This window comes from Entelurus aequoreus, linkage group LG15 (genome assembly GCF_033978785.1).
Source record: "Entelurus aequoreus isolate RoL-2023_Sb linkage group LG15, RoL_Eaeq_v1.1, whole genome shotgun sequence".
Lineage (NCBI taxonomy): Eukaryota > Metazoa > Chordata > Actinopteri > Syngnathiformes > Syngnathidae > Entelurus > Entelurus aequoreus.
Genome location: NC_084745.1, coordinates 3062571 through 3080639, shown reverse-complemented (window position 1 = coordinate 3080639; position 18069 = coordinate 3062571). Strand labels below are relative to the sequence as shown.

Sequence of the window (18069 nt, the reverse complement as noted above, 5' to 3'; positions counted from 1 at the left end):
TTTGTTTTTAACCCCTTCTTAACCCTGAACGTACATTGAAAATACACGCAACCCTAACTCAAAATGCCGGACATTCGAGGCATTTAAGAAACTCCGCCCTTTTCGCTTCCCGTCCCTTATTTCCCAAATGCACACCTTGACAGGTGAACAACACAACAAAAACACACTAATATTTGTAAAGACTGAACACCAGCAGTCGATTTGATATTAACTCAGCAATCGATGTGATCGTTCCCCCCCTTACTTTGCACAAATGTCAAAAGTGTTATTACTAATAATAATAATAATACAAATTATGTCGCCGCAGACGGGCAAAAAAACCTATTGTTTGTCGCTCTTATTTTTACAAGTGCTAAACTTCAGACAAAGTCTGCTGTTCTAAAATACAACGGTTTCTTTTGTAGTATCAATACAATTAAAAGATTCCCTTTTAAAACTATCTAGGATCGATACTAATCGTTCAGAAGGGAAACTTGCCGAGCACAAATACTTGTCATTTAAGAATGTAAATCAATATATCAGTAAATGGTTACACAACTACTAAATAGGTAGCAAAATAAGACGTGGCAAAACAAACAAAATAATAAAATCATTCCCTTATTTTTTTTTTTTATTACACACATGTTCATTTTTATTCCTTCTTATTACACATGTTTTAAACTTAAATGTACATGTTTTCAAACAAATATTTGGCTTTTTACTCTTAAAGCCCTCCCTAAATCCTGGTGGGAAGTCCAGAATGTCCCTTTTCGCTTCCCGTCCCTTATTTCCCAAATGCACACCTTGACAGGTAAACAACACAACAATAACACACTAATATTTGTAAAGACTGAACACCAGCAGTCGATTCGATATTACCCCGGCAATCGATGTGATCGATCCACCCTTACTTTGCACAAATGTCAATAGTGTTATTAATAATGCACTTTAATGAATCAATTTAAGTGGACCCCGACTTAAACAAGTTGAAAAACTTATTGGGGTGTTACCATTTAGTGGTCAATTGTACGGAACATGTACTTCACTGTGCAACCTACTAATAAAAGTCTCAATCAATCAATCAATCAAACAATCAATCACAAATGTCAATAGTGTTATTAACAATAATAATAATACAAATGATGTCGCCACAGACGGACAAAAAAAACTATTGTTTATCCTTATTCCTACTTATTACACATGTTTTAAATTTAAATGTGCATGTTTTCAAACAATTAGAATGTCCCTTTTCGCTTCCCGTTCCTTATTTCCCAAATGCACACCTTGACAGGTAAACAACACAACAAAAACACACCAATATTTGTAAAGACTGAAAGCCAACAGTCGATTCGATATTAACTCAGCAATCGATGTGATCGATCCACCCTTACTTTGCACAAATGTCAAAAGTGTTATTAATAATAATAATAATAATACAAATGATGTCGCCAAAGACGGGCAAAAAAACCTATTGTTTGTCGCTCTTATTTTTAAAAGTGCTAAACTTCAGACAAAGTCTGCTGTTCTAAAATACAACGGTTTCTTTTCTAGTATCAATACAATTAAAAGATTCCCTTTTAAAACTATCTTGGATCGATACTAATCGTTCGGAAGGCAAACTTGCCAAGCACAAATACTTGTCATTTAAGAATGTAAATCAATATATCAGTAAATGGTTACACAACTACTAAATAGGTAGCAAAATAAGACGTGGCAAAACAATCAAAATAATAAAATCATTCCCTTATTTATTTTTTTTGTTACACACATGTTCATTTATATTCCTTCTTATTACACATGTTTTAAACTTAAATTTACATGTTTTCAAACAAATATTTGGCTTTTTACTCTTAAAGCCCTCCCTAAATCCTGGTGGGAAGTCCAGAATGTCCCTTTTCGCTTCCCGTCCCTTATTTCCCAAATGCACACCTTGACAGGTAAACAACACAACAATAACACACCAATATTTGTAAAGACTGAACACCAGCAGTCGATTCGATATTACCCCGGCAATCGATGTGATCGATCCCCCCTTACTTTGCACAAATGTCAATAGTGTTATTAATAATAATAATAATAATACAAATGATGTCGCCAAAGACGGGCAAAAAAACAATTGTTTATCCTTATTCCTACTTATTACACATGTTTTAAATTTAAATGTACATGTTTTCTAAGAATTAGAATGTCCCTTTTCGCTTCCCGTTCCTTATTTCCCAAATGCACACCTTGACAGGTAAACAACACGTCAAAAACACACCAATATTTGTAAAGACTGAAAACCAGCAGTCGATTCGATATTACCCCGGCAATCGATGTGATCCATCCACTCTTACTTTGCACAAATGTCAATAGTGTTATTAACAATAATAATAATAATACAAATGATGTCGCCCCAGACGGGCAAAAAAACTATTATTTATCCTTATTCCTTCTTATTACACAAGTTTTAAATTTAAATGTACATGTTTTCTAACAATTAGAATGTCCCTTTTCGCTCCCCGTTCCTTATTTCCCAAAAGCAAACACTGATACAGGTAAACAACACAACAATAACACACCAATATTTGTAAAGACTGAAAACCAGCAGTCGATTCGATATTACCCCGGCAATCGATGTGATCGATCCACCCTTACTTTGCACAAATGTCAATAGTGTTATTAATAGTAATAATAATAATAATACAAATGATGTCGCCACAGACGGACAAAAACAACTATTGTTTATCCTTATTCCTTCTTATTACACATGTTTTAAATTTAAATTTAAATGTACATGTTTTCAAACAATCAGAATGTCCCTTTTTGCTTCCCGTCCCTTTTTCCCAAATGCACACCTTGACAGGTAAACAACACAACAATAACACACCAATATTTGTAAAGACTGAACACCAGCAGTCGATTCGATATTACCCCGGCAATCGATGTGATCGATCCACCCTTACTTTGCACAAATGTCAATAGTGTTATTAATAATAATAATAATAATACAAATGATGTCGCCACAGACGGACAAAAACAACTATTGTTTATCCTTATTCCTACTTATTACACATGTTTTAAATTTAAATTTAAATGTACATGTTTTCAAACAATCAGAATGTCCCTTTTTGCTTCCCGTCCCTTTTTCCCAAATGCACACCTTGACAGGTAAACAACACAACAAAAACACACCAATATTTGTAAAGACTGAAAGCCAGCAGTCGATTCGATATTACCCCGGCAATCGATGTGATCGATCCACCCTTACTTTGCACAAATGTCAAAAGTGTTATTAATAATAAAAATAATAAAAATAATAATAATAATAATGTATGCAACATTTAAGAGGAAGTATGGTCTTCTTACCGTCCAAATTCTCTCTGTCGCTGATGTGCTGGAGGTTACAGCCCGTGTCCTCCCGGCTCAGCTCGGGCTCCGGCCGGTACGTCTCCAGCCTGGAGTGGTTGTTCCGCCGGTGCTTGGGGCTGGACGCCACGCAGCAGGACGGCGCGTTCCCCATGCTGATTAACGACAATAACGGCGGAATACAACCTAAAATGTTGCCCGGGCGCAGAGCGAGGAAAGGCGGGGCGGCAACGAGCTACAAACCGACCCCGTTATCCGCTCGCGTTACACGCCCTTTTCCCCCCCCGGCCTAGGATACGCTTAACCGGGGACTGGGAGCCATTGGAAGGCGGCTAAGATGCTAAGTGGAGCTAGCCGGGGTGAAGTGGAGCCCAGCCCGGCAGATATCAGCCTCCATGGAACACACTTCGCTTCCTCACCGGGTCTTCTTTTTCCGGACCTTACTTCACCAAAACATTTTAGCACGGAACGGCGGCCCGGATGACTAGCAACACCCGCTACTTTTACTCGTTTGATCGGTCTTTCTAAGGCTACATTGTCACTAATAACTGCGGGCAGCAGTCGCTTCCTCCGCCGCTGTGTTGCCGATGCATCCGGGATGTCCCCCCCCCCTTCGCCACTGGAGACGGGCAAGTCATCAACGAGTCGACACAAACAAACGAGTGTTTGACTGAATCGGTACCCGTCGCCGGGAACCCGTGAACTCACTCTGCCCCATGCTTACGAGCATGGGACGAATTCTGTAACTGTTAATACGGCGCAATTGTGTGAGATTCCGCGCATGCGCGCTTTGTGGAGGGATTCCACCGGTTCTTCTGTGAGTGACTCATTTGAGTCGCGTCAGTTAAACGAATCGAGTTCCCCCCTCCTTCAACCATTGCACACTCCGTTGCTAAAGGGTCTTTTCAGCGGTCTTAGGCCCCGCCCCCACCCGCGGATATTTCAAACAGACTCCGCCCATAAAAGCAGGTGGAACATGTTGTGGTGAAATGCGTCACAGAAAAGTGCACTTTGGTCGATGAAATGCCATTTGTAAGTGTAGTTTGGGATTGTGATGATTAAAGAATGTTGTTACGGTTGCAAAATAATTTTTTTTATAGAACGCGCATCTTATGGCGTTCCTCATAAAGCAGCCTGCACATACCATCGCATTCCAGCAACAGACGCTGTTGTACCACTTTATGATTTAACACAGGTGTGTCCAAACTTGTCTGCTTTTTGGTGCAATATCTACATAGGTGTATAGAGGCCCATTTCCAGAAACTATCACTCCAGTGTTCTAATGGTACAATGTGTTTGCTCATTGACTCGGAAGGCTAATTGATGATTAGAAAACATCTGAAAACAGTTGAGCTCGTTACAGAAGCTACAAAACTGACCTTCCTTTGAGCAGATTGAGTTTCTGGAGCATCACATTTGTGGGGTCAATTAAACGCTCAAAATGGCCAGAAAAAGATAACTTTCTTCTGAAACTTGACAGTCTATTCTTGTTCTTAGAAATGAAGGCTATTCCACAAAATTGTTTGGGTGACCCCAAACTTTTGAACGGTAGTGTGTATATATATATATATATATATATATATATATATATATATATATATATATATATATATATATATATATATATATATATATATATATATATATATATATATATATATATATATATATATATATATATATATATATATACATATAAATAAAAATAAAAATAAAAAAATTACAAAAAAGGATTACTCCCTATATGTGTATATATATATATATATATATATATATATATATATATATATATATATATATATATATATATATATATATATATATATATATAGGGAGTAATCCTTTTTTGTAATTTTTTTATTTTTATTTATATTTATATATATATATATATATACATATATATATATATATATATATATATATATATATATATATACATATATATATATATATATATATATATATATATATATATATATATATATATATATATATATATATATATATGTATATATATATATATATATACATAGGGAGTAATCCTTTTTTGTAATTTTTTTATTTGTATTTATATTTTTATATATATATATATATATATATATATATATATATATATATATATATATATATATATATATATACATATAAATATATATACAGTATATATATAAATATATATACAGTATATATATACAGTATATATATATATATATATATATATATATATATATATATATATATATATATATATATATATATATATATATATATATATATATATATATATATATATATATATATATACACATATGTGTGTGTGTGTCTGTGTACATACTATATTAATATGATGGATATATAATTTAAATTATGGACATATATTTAATATAATTGGATATTAAGAGTATGTGAAAGTTTGTCACCTACCTTGTTTACTTCCGTGACAACCTTCTTGAAGTCTTGTAATCAATCAGAAATATTAAGCAGCTAAAATGCACCAAACATGGATAAGTGTGTAGCGAGTCTTTTACATTTTTCCCCATCTATTGGATTTAAATGGGTGTAGTTTTGACATTTTTTTTATAATATCCACAAAGTTCAGTGAGCAGGTTGTTGTGTTTGACCATGTGTGTTGACTTTTAAGTTAGTTGCATTTTTTATTTATTTTGTGCACCATGACTAGGGAAGGTTGTTCGGATTGTGTCATATAAGTAAATGCTATGCTATTAATTAAACCGCTTTTCATTACATTTATGAGTTATTAGTCTAATACAGACACGATCACATGTATTAACCATACATTTTTCATGACTTTTATGATGAGTTGTTGTTTTAATACAGACATGATCACATGTATTATATGTACATTTTTCTATTCATTTATGAGTTCTTAACAATTTCAACACAATATTCAAACTAGTTCCTCATTGTCTTTTATTGCATGCAGTTGTTTGAGCAAAACAAAGTCAATAGTACATACTATATTAATATAATGTGTATCAAATTAATATAATTGTATATTAGGAGTATGTGAAAGTTAGACTCCGACATTGTTTACTCCCCCGACAAACTTCTTAAAGTCGTGTCATCAATTAGAACTATCAAGCAGCTAAAATGCGCCAAACATGCATAAGTGTAGAGAGACTTTAGCATGTTTCCCATCATGCTTTGTGATGGATTTAACTAAATGGGTGTCATTTTGAATTGTTTTATGGGATTTTTTTAATTGCACCATGACTAGAGAAGGTTGTTCGCATTGGGTCATATCGGTAAATGCTGCGCGTTGGCTGGTTTAGAGTAAAATCACCACCAAACCCCCACCACCACCTTACTGTAACACAATATTAAATGCATCAACTAACTTGCATTATAGCCCAGAAGAAGCAGGGTGTTGCTGCCAAATAAACAATACGACCCGCTGGTTCTCTCGGGAAGATGAGTAATAAACGCAGCGGGAGTTTTATTTCTCACAATAAAAACACTCGCAATAAAGTGATCCCTGGTGATATCAGTGATATTGGACATTTCAACTGAACAAACTCATCTATGGAAGAGAAAAATGCGTCACACTCGGTTTAATGCTGTTCAAAAGTGTTAAGAAGTGTGGAAGTGATCGGTTTCTCTTCATGGTCCAACTTAGTCACATGACCATGGACCTTGTCTTTGGATGGATGGAGTCTGTTGACCAACAGGAAGTGGGCGGTGTAATGTTTACATGATAGTCTGTTGACCAACAGGAAGTGGGCGGTGTAATGTTTACATGATAGTCTGTTGACCAACAGGAAGTGGGTGGTGTAATGTTTACATGATAGTCTGTTGACCAACAGGAAGTGGGCAGTGTAATGTTTACATGATAGTCTGTTGACCAACAGGAAGTGGGCAGTGTAATGTTTACATGATAGTCTGTTTACCAACAGGAAGTGGACGGTGTAATGTTTACATGATAGTCTGTTGACCAACAGGAAGTGGGCAGTGTAATGTTTACATGATAGTCTGTTGACCAACAGGAAGTGGGCGGTGTAATGTTTACATGATAGTCTGTTGACCAACAGGAAGTGGGTGGTGTAATGTTTACATGATAGTCTGTTGACCAACAGGAAGTGGGCAGTGTAATGTTTACATGATAGTCTGTTGACCAACAGGAAGTGGGCAGTGTAATGTTTACATGATAGTCTGTTGACCAACAGGAAGTGGACAGTGTAATGTTTACATGATAGTCTGTTGACCAACAGGAAGTGGGCAGTGTAATGTTTACATGATAGTCTGTTGACCAACAGGAAGTGGGCAGTGTAATGTTTACATGATAGTCTGTTGACCAACAGGAAGTGGGCAGTGTAATGTTTACATGAGTGTAAGAACTGCTCACGACACAAATGGAAATGTTCCTCCGTTTGTCTTCCTATTTTCCCATGTTGGAAGGAAACAAATCCTTCAACCTTTTTGTTGGTAAATGTCTTTCAAGGCTTTGAGCTCCTCCATCAGAGTCTGGTTCTGATTCTCCAGCACCGCCACACGATTCTCCAGACATTTAACGTACTCCTTCTTCTTCCGACGACACGCCCTGGCGGCTTCCCTGCAAGAGTCACACATTTATTCCCCTTTGTCTTCACAAACCAGGTCACGCCGGTGGAAACGTCATAAAACTTACAACTGAAACCTTTTACAATGTGCATTGTTACCAATTCCCGACGAATACTGGTACTCACTTCTAAATCACTAATCCTGGCCTCCATGGTGACAAAGTATGTTTCTTACAAGTATTACTATCACTGGAGGATGAGGAATAGCTAAACATGCTTCACTACACACCGTAGGAGGATACAATAGCTCACCAGCGTTACAATGTAAACAAATGGTTGGATCTACACCTGACATCCACTGTAATGATACCAAATACAAGAGCGTACATAGTCGATACTACTTTTTATCGTCACAATTTTTTTTTCTTTCTTTAAAAAAAAAGTATATTATGTTTATAAAGTCAGTAAATACGTCCCTGGACACATGAGGACTTTGAATATGACCAATGTATGATCCTGTAACTACTTGGTATCGGATCCATACCTAAATGTGTGGTATCATCCAAAACGAATGTAAAGTATCAAAGAAGAGAAGAATAAGTGATTATTACATTTTTAACAGAAGTGTAGATAGAACATGTTAAAACAGAAAATATTAACAGTAAATGAACAAGTAGATGAATAATAATTTTTTACAGTTTGTCCCTCATAATGTGTACAAAATAATAGGTGTATAAATGACACAATATGTTACTGCATAGACTAATTAGGAGTCTTTGTTTGTTTACTTACTACTAAAAGACAAGTTGTCTAGTATGTTCACTATTTTATTTAAGGACTAAATGACAATAATAAACATATGTTTCATGTACACTAAGATTTTTTTGTTCAAATAAAGACAATAATGACACTTTTTGTGGTCCCCTTTATTGTGCTAACTTTCAACCATACCGATGTGCCAATGTGGACCAAGAAGACGATGAGTACCTGTTCTTCATCAAGCGATGTTCCCTCTTCTGCGAGGCGTCCTCTGTAGGTGTGCGGGCGGGGTGTGCCAGGGTGAGGCAGAGGGTGGAGCTGCTGGTGTGTAAGTCGCTGCCAAGGAGCTCGCCTCCACTGGAGCCTGCAGAAATAAACACTTTGACTTTTTGGTACGCCAACAATCCGCTGACTGTTGGTCCGAGGCTTCCTCCACCCTCCTTAGACTTCAATAGTTACTGTTTTTGTGCACCCTCGTTTGTTTTACTTACCATGGTTACTTATTATTTGCACCTGTCTCTGATTAGTGTTCGCCCGCTCACCTGCTTCCCGAGCACTAATCAGAGGCATTATTTAAGCCGGCCTTGCCAGACGGTCGGCGTTCAACACGTCGCCGCCACCTGACTCTCCCTCGCTGGCTGCGGGGACACTTGGTCTGGCGACCCACCGCCAAGTCCCCCCTCCGCCCTCCCATGACTCTTGATCTTGCCTTGTTTTGTTGGACATCTGGAATCCGTCCTTGAGGATTGAGGAGGGGGTACTGTCATGATCCGTGGTCTGGATCATGTTTTGTTATGTTCTGTTAGTTTTAGACACCATAGTTCCTGTTTTTGTGCACACTTGTTTGTTTTAGTTAGCATGGGTACTTATTATTTCCACCTGTCTCTGATTAGTGTTCGCCCGCTCACCTGCTTCCCGAGCACTAATCAGAGGCATTATTTAAGCCGGCCTTGCCAGGCGGTCGGCGTTCAACGCGTCGCCGCCACCTGACTCTCCCTCGCTGGCTGCGGGGACACTTGGTCTGGCGACCCACCGCCAAGTCCCCCCTCCGCCCTCCCATGACTCTTGATCTTGCCTTGTTTTGTTGGACATCTGGAATCCGTCCTTGAGGATTGAGGAGGGGGTACTGTCATGATCCGTGGTCTGGATCATGTTTTGTTATGTTCTGTTAGTTTTAGACACCATATTTCCTGTTTTTGTGCACCCTTGTTTGTTTTAGTTAGCATGGTTACTTATTATTTCCACCTGTCTCTGATTAGTGTTCGCCCGCTCACCTGCTTCCCGAGCACTAATCAGAGGCATTTTTGAGCCTGCCTTGCCAGTCAGTCGGCCTGGCGCCATTGTTTGCCTCATGTTAGTTTCATGCCACAGTTTTCAGAGAATGACTTGTCCATAGTTCATGCTACGTGTTAGCTTCTGTTTCCTGTGCTAAGTTTTTGTGCTTTAGTTTCGAGTGTGATTAGCACATTATTGCTTTTGCTTGTTTTCTGTATTTTGGAACTTTCCGTTATTTTTTGAGAATAAATCATGTTTTTACCCGCACGCCTTGTCCAGAGTAGTCCGTTTGCATCCCGGGGAAACAATCCTCGCAGCAAGCTGCGACCCCCCTGTCATGACAGATATGTCAAAAGGCATTAATAAACCATCTTCTTTTCCAATATCTCTATAACTGATAACAGCAGTTCATATGCTCATTTCAAAATTAGATTTACAGCCCCGAAATCTTGTTGTTTTCATGTTGATGCCCCGCCCTCCACCGTTTGATCAACTAGAAAGTCTGTGAGTGTGTCACATCCAGGTGGCCATTTTGGTCTGGCTACTGCCACTGGTAAAGTTACTAAACATGTCAGACCTTAGTACATCTAAAAGTTACCATTCTCAACTTATTCATGACAAAGCCAGGAACAAAAGATGGAGACCATTGAAGGTTTTCTTCATCTAATGCTAATTTTTTCCTTGATAGGTAAGTCAGGCATTTACCTTTTCTTAATACTTGTAATAAATGGAAATGGACATTTGGTATGTAAACTATATTGTCCAATACAGTCTATGATCTTGTCTAACAAAGATAGCATGTTCATGCTACCAATGCTTAGTGTGATGGTGCTTAGCTCCTAGTGTAATAATGAGCATGCTAGCCCAGGTCAATGACACATGCACATATAGGCTAACGGGGGGAATATATGCTAGGTAGTTCTCAATATGCTGATACGCTGAGGAAATGGGTTCCAACATTAGTCATCATGGCAATGTGAAAGGTATGGAGACAGCCCAATCACATGGTAAAATAATTCCTCATTGGTGTTTGCATATTGTGGACTACATGCACCAAGTTATATGGCAATCTGAAACCTTTGAAACGGTAGCCTATAGGCATACCTTGGTAAAATGTCTCCTCTTTAGTTTTGGGTGTACATTACACTAAGCATGCTCTACTCATTTTCACCAGTATAACCATTGCTAGCGTTGGTTGTAGTTGGTTTTAGTCTTTGTTTTCTGATAGTACTGACAATAACCATATGATTGTTGTGATATTGTACGCAGGCATGACCTTCTTCTTCCTGAAAATAGCCTCATTTCTGTGTGAGATTTGTTGGTTAGAGATTTCTTATTGACATTGTCTATTCAGCTATTATGGTCCCAGACCTCAACCCCTAGTAAGAGGCAGTAGAAGTTTGAAGTTCCTTGGAGTAGTCCAGTCCATCCAGCTGGATTGGGCTGCGTATCTCAGTCAGGGTGAGGGGAAGGGCACTACAGACCGTGACTGCAGTACCGTTTCTGGCCACATTTTTACATATGGCTCCTTTTAAGTACTATCTCCCATCAGGTGGCAGAAGGTCAATAATTAACGTGTTGCCATTTATTCAACTGTCATAATAAGTCATACATGATTGGATTTATTATATATATTAAACATTGGGAAACACTTGTAGAGACTCATTTATTCTCCTTTTTAATGAAATGTTTTATATTTATATTTATTACTGAATGTGCAATAACCCACACATGTACTGTATTTATATTATTCACATGTGAATAATGCTGTATAATAGACTGTATTTATGCTGTTCACATGTGAATAATGCTGTATAATAGACTGTATTTATATTATTCACATGTGAATAATGCTGTATAATAGACTGTATTTATGTTATTCACATGTGAATAATGCTGTATAATAGACTGTATTTATGTTATTCACATGTGAATAATGCTGTATAATAGACTGTATTTATATTTTTCACATGTGAATAAGGCTGTATAATAGACTGTATTTATATTATTCACATGTGAATAATGCTGTACAATAGACTGTATTTATATTATTTACATGTGAATAATGCTGTATAATTCTTTATTCTTTATTTAACATCTATATGCTCCCACTAGGACAAATCATGCAAAATAATAACATTGACCATCATTGCTATGCCGATGACACCCAAATCTATGTAGCGCTATCACCAAATGACTATCGCCCCATAGATCTTCTGTGCCAGTGCATTGAGCAAGTCAAACACTGGATGTGCCAAAATTTCCTACAACTAAATGAAGATAAAACTGAGATAATTGTTTTTGGTGCTAAAAAAGAAAGGTTTAAAGTCATCCAACACCTTCAATCACTGTCCCTGAAAACCTCAAATAAAGCCAGAAATCTTGGGGTTATTTTAGATTCGGATTTACATTTCGACAGTCACATCAAATCAGTAACAAAATCGGCCTACTATCACCTCAAAAATGTAAAAAGACTTAGAGGGCTCATGTCAGCTCAAGACTTAGAAAAACTTGTACATGCCTTTATTACCAGTAGGCTAGACTATTGTAATGGTCTCCTTGCAGGTCTTCCCAAAAAAACTGTCAGGCAGCTACAGCTTGTTCAGAACGCTGCTGCTAGAGTTCTAACAAAGACCAAAAAATGTGAGCACATTACACCAATTCTTAAATCCTTACATTGGCTCCCTGTACATCAGAGAATAGATTTCAAAATCCTCCTGCTCACATATAAATCACTACATGGTCTAGGGCCCAAGTATATCACTGATATGCTCCCACTATATACGCCCTCTAGATCACTAAGATCTTCTGAGACCAATCTGTTAGCGGTTCCAAGAGTAAAGTCAAATCAAGGGAGATCATCATTCAGTCACTATGCAACACATAGCTGGAATAAACTTCCTGAAGATGTCAGACTCTCCCCAACTCTCACTACTTTTAAAACTAGACTGAAGACTTTTATGTTCACCTTAGCTTTCAGCTAAATCTTTTAATCTTTTAACTTTTAACGTCTGCACTGTTTTTATTTTTATTGTCTGCATTTTAATTTTGCTTTTATTTTCTTTCATTTCACTTTGTTGTCTGTGAAGCACTTTGAGTCTGCCTTGTGTATGAAAAGCGCTATACAAATAAAGTTGCCTTGCCTTGCCTTGCCTATAATAGACTGTATTTATAATATTCACATGTGAATAATGCTGTATAATAGACTGTATTTATATTATTCACATGTGAATAATGCTGTATAATAGACTGTATTTATATTATTCACATGTGAATAATGCTGTATAATAGACTGTATTTATATTATTCACATGTGAACAATGCTGTATAATAGACTGTATTTATATTATTCACATGTGAATAATGCTGTATAATAGACTGTATTTATATTATTCACATGTGAATAATGCTGTATAATAGACTGTATTTATATTATTCACATGTGAATAATTATGTATAATAGACTGTATTTATGTTATTCACATGTGAATAATGCTGTATAATAGACTGTATTTATGTTATTCACATGTGAATAATGCTGTATAATAGACTGTATTTATATTTTTCACATGTGAATAATGCTGTATAATAGACTGTATTTATATTATTCACATGTGAATAATGCTGTATAATAGACTGTATTTATATTATTCACATGTGAATAATGCTGTATAATAGACTGTATTTATATTATTCACATGTGAATAATGCTGTATAATAGACTGTATTTATATTATTCACATGTGAATAATGCTGTATAATAGACTGTATTTATATTATTCACATGTGAATAATGCTGTATAATAGACTGTATTTATATTATTCACATGTGAATAATGCTGTATAATAGACTGTATTTATGTTATTCACATGTGAATAATGCTGTATAATAGACTGTATTTATATTTTTTACATGTGAATAATGCTGTATAATAGACTGTATTTATATTATTCACATGTGAATAATGCTGTATAATAGACTGTATTTATATTATTCACATGTGAATAATGCTGTATAATAGACTGTATTTATATTATTCACATGTGAATAATGCTGTATAATAGACTGTATTTATATTATTCACATGTGAACAATGCTGTATAATAGACTGTATTTATATTATTCACATGTGAACAATGCTGTATAATAGACTGTATTTATATTATTCACATGTGAATAATGCTGTATAATAGACTGTATTTATATTATTCACATGTGAATAATTCTGTATAATAGACTGTATTTATGTTATTCACATGTGAATAATGCTGTATAATAGACTGTATTTATGTTATTCACATGTGAATAATGCTGTATAATAGACTGTATTTATGTTATTCACATGTGAATAATGCTGTATAATAGACTGTATTTATATTTTTCACATGTGAATAATGCTGTATAATAGACTGTATTTATATTATTCACATGTGAATAATGCTGTATAATAGACTGTATTTATATTATTCACATGTGAATAATGCTGTATAATAGACTGTATTTATATTATTCACATGTGAATAATGCTGTATAATAGACTGTATTTATGTTATTCACATGTGAATAATGCTGTATAATAGACTGTATTTATGTTATTCACATGTGAATAATGCTGTATAATAGACTGTATTTATATTTTTCACATGTGAATAATGCTGTATAATAGACTGTATTTATATTATTCACATGTGAATAATGCTGTATAATAGACTGTATTTATATTATTCACATGTGAATAATGCTGTATAATAGACTGTATTTATATTATTCACATGTGAATAATGCTGTATAATAGACTGTATTTATGTTATTCACATGTGAATAATGTCTAAGTGTTTATTGTCTATTGTGAGCAAACTGTGGTGCTGAATTTCCCCCAGGGATCAATAAAGTACTTTCTATTCTATTCTATTCTATCTATTCATAGGAAATACGACAATTTTATTCCTTCTTGGTCGCTTATTGCACTATTTTCTATATTTATATTTATTTTCCATTGTTCTGTTTTCTATTGTATGACATATGCACTTAGTGTGTATATTCCACCTCCGGTGAAGGTTTTTGGATGTGTTTTAGAGGCAGAATAAAGTGAATCCAGAACTCCCTTCCCCTCCTCACACAGATAATTAATTCTGCAAGACGGAATAGAATCCCGGCAGGGCTGCCGAGTGACGTCAGCACTGTGGGGGGTCTCTATCAGTGACGTCAGCTGCCGGGCGTGGGCAGAGCATTCCACAGAAGGAGAATGTGGGTATGAGTCTACTCTTCCTTGGGTATGGTTCTACTGTTCCTTGATTTACAACATGCATGAAGTTGCAACATGCTACACCACATCAACACAACATCTGCAACAAGCACCTTTTCTAATCCACGTGTTCACTTCCTGTCCTCCATGTATAACCAATGAAACACATAAATGATCAATAAAGTTCTCATGAATAAATAGTTGTTTGTAATAAGATGATCCATCCATCCATCCATCCATATCCATAGTCAACGCCCTGACTGCGCCTAGAAATTCTGTCCATAAAAGTTATGAACAGAATCCACAGTGTTTTAGCTACTTCTGAATCACTAATCCTGGCCTCCATGGTGACAAATAAAGTATGTTTCTTACAAGTAATGTTATCACTGGAGGATGAGGAATAGCTAAACATGCTTCACTACACACCGTAGGAGGATACAATAGCACAAACGCCATGGGTGGATCTACACCTGACATCCACTGTAATAATACCAAGTACAACAGTGTATCTAGTCGATACTACTATGATAACATCAATTTTTTTTACTGTCACAAAATATTTTTTCCTTTTTTTTGAAATCCATATTATGTTTATAAAGTCAGTAAATACGTCCCTGGACACATGAGGACTTTGAATATGACCAATGTATGATCCTGTAACTACTTGGTATCGGATCGATACATAAATGTGTAGTATCATCCAAAACTGATGTAAAGTATCAAAGAAGAGAAGAATAAGTGATTATTACATTTTAACAGAAGTGTAGATAGAACATGTTAAAACCGAAAATAAGAACATATTAATAGTAAATGAACAAGTAGATTAATAATCACTTTTTTACAGTTTGTCCCTCATAATGTGTACAAAATAATAGGTGTATAAATGACACAATATGTTACTGCATAGACTAATTAGGAGTCTTTGTTTGTTTACTTACTACTAAAAGACAAGTTGTCTAGTATGTTCACTATTTTATTTAAGGACTAAATGACAATAATAAACATAAGTTTCATGTACACTAAACATTTTTGTTAAAATAAAGCCAATAATGAAATTTTTGTGGTTTTCTTTCATTTAGAAAAGTACCGGTACCCAAAATATTGGTATGGGGACAACCCTATTATACACTGAAATATTTGTACTTATTTCCTGATGTTTGTGTCACAAATGTCCTCCATACTGTCATCTGTTCTTCTTCTTGCAAGCATTTTTCAATCCCTTTGTCATCCATGCTTGATTGTTCTTCTCTCAATGTTTGTCATAGAGCGCCATGAAAGTATCATCCGTGCTTGATTGTTCTTCTCTCTAAGTCCTTCCAATGTTTGTCATAGAGCGCCATGAAAGTGTCATCCGTGCTTGATTGTTCTTCTCTCTAAGTCCTTCCAATGTTTGTCATAGAGCGCCATGAAAGTATCATCCGTGCTTGATTGTTCTTCTCTCTAAGCCCTTCCAATGTTTGTCATAGAGCGCCATGAAAGCGTCATCCGTGCTTGATTGTTCTTCTCTCTAAGCCCTTCCAATGTTTGTCATAGAGCGCCATGAAAGTATCATCCGTGCTTGATTGTTCTTCTCTCTAAGCCCTTCCAATGTTTGTCGTAGAGCGCCATGAAAGTGTCATCCGTGCTTGATTGTTCTTCTCTCTAAGCCCTTCCAATGTTTGTCATAGAGCGCCATGAAAGTATCATCCGTGCTTAATTGTTCTTCTCTCCAAGCCCTTCCAATGTTTGTCATAGAGCGCCATGAAAGTGTCATCCGTGCTTGATTGTTCTTCTCTCTAAGCCCTTCCAATGTTTGTCGTAGAGCGCCATGAAAGTGTCATCCGTGCTTGATTGTTCTTCTCTCTAAGCCCTTCCAATGTTTGTCATAGAGCGCCATGAAAGTATCATCCGTGCTTGATTGTTCTTCTCTCCAAGCCCTTCCAATGTTTGTCATAGAGCGCCATGAAAGTGTCATCCGTGCTTGATTGTTCTTCTCTCTAAGTCCTTCCAATGTTTGTCATAGAGCGCCATGAAAGTATCATCCATGCTTGATTGTTCTTCTCTCTAAGCCCTTCCAATGTTTGTCATAGAGCGCCATGAAAGTATCATCCGTGCTTGATTGTTCTTCTCTCTAAGCCCTTCCAATGTTTGTCATAGAGCGCCATGAAAGTATCATCCGTGCTTGATTGTTCTTCTCTCTAAGTCCTTCCAATGTTTGTCATAGAGCGCCATGAAAGTATCATCCGTGCTTGATTGTTCTTCTCTCTAAGCCCTTCCAATGTTTGTCATAGAGCGTCATCGTTTTAAACCGAACACTTTGTGCCAACTTTGTTCTCTCGGAACATTCTTCAAAGTGTTCCCGCTTTCCTTAGGAATGTCTTTGAGTCCTCCTCCTGTCGCCTCAGTCAGAGATTATGAGAACTATTATCAGCAGACCAACCTGTGTTGTTATCGACACGATGAGTAGATATGTGGTCAATGAAGGTTTCCCCCCCGCAACTGAAGTCAAACTAATAACAACCAATAATGTTTTCTTGTCTTCAAATAGGGAGACGTTTGCATTCTTATGGCTGGCATCCAGAGAACATAAAACATCCACAATGTTGACTTGGAATAAACCAAACAAGTCTTACTTGCATGAGGAATAAAAAGAGGAACGTACCTGTTTCTGACTCGTCCCCGGTCACTGCCATACTTGTCCTACTTCCAGAGGATCTTCACCCAGCCTCCTCTCTGAGAATGCCAGCAGTGAGTGGAAGTGACAATTGGAAGCGATGACATCACTATGACATCACCAGTCTGTTCCCGAGTCAGTGAGTCAGGGAGAGTGTGTTTGTTGTTGCATATCAATAAACACACACGTCCTCTTTTCTTTATTAAATAAACTCATTTATTATAATAATTAGAGATTAAAATGTAATATCGGGAATTATCGGTATCGTTTTTTTATTATCAGTATCGTTTTT

General features: G+C 36.3%; 2 protein-coding genes across 5 annotated transcripts in view; both read right to left on the bottom strand.

Moving 5' to 3' along the window:
- Positions 1 to 4096, bottom strand: part of ccny (cyclin Y) — a 75723-nt gene extending 71627 nt beyond the window's left edge. The window contains exon 1 of one of the 4 annotated variants that reach the window (XM_062020595.1): positions 3328 to 4096. In XM_062020595.1, the coding sequence (XP_061876579.1) occupies positions 3328 to 3481 (154 nt within the window). In that variant the 5' untranslated portion in view covers positions 3482 to 4096. The remainder of the gene's footprint in view (positions 1 to 3327) is intronic. The other 3 variants (XM_062020596.1, XM_062020597.1, XM_062020598.1) reach the window with 3 other exon arrangements.
- A 2803-nt stretch (positions 4097 to 6899) lies between these two features.
- Positions 6900 to 17843, bottom strand: LOC133630344 (cyclic AMP-responsive element-binding protein 1-like). The gene is made up of 3 exons (XM_062021906.1): positions 17766 to 17843; positions 8832 to 8967; positions 6900 to 7897 (listed from the first exon to the last, which is right to left on the bottom strand). Exons 1-3 carry the CDS (start codon positions 17794 to 17796, stop codon positions 7756 to 7758), a joined length of 309 nt encoding a protein of 102 aa, XP_061877890.1. The 5' UTR covers positions 17797 to 17843; the 3' UTR covers positions 6900 to 7755.
- Positions 17844 to 18069: the final 226 nt, after the last annotated feature.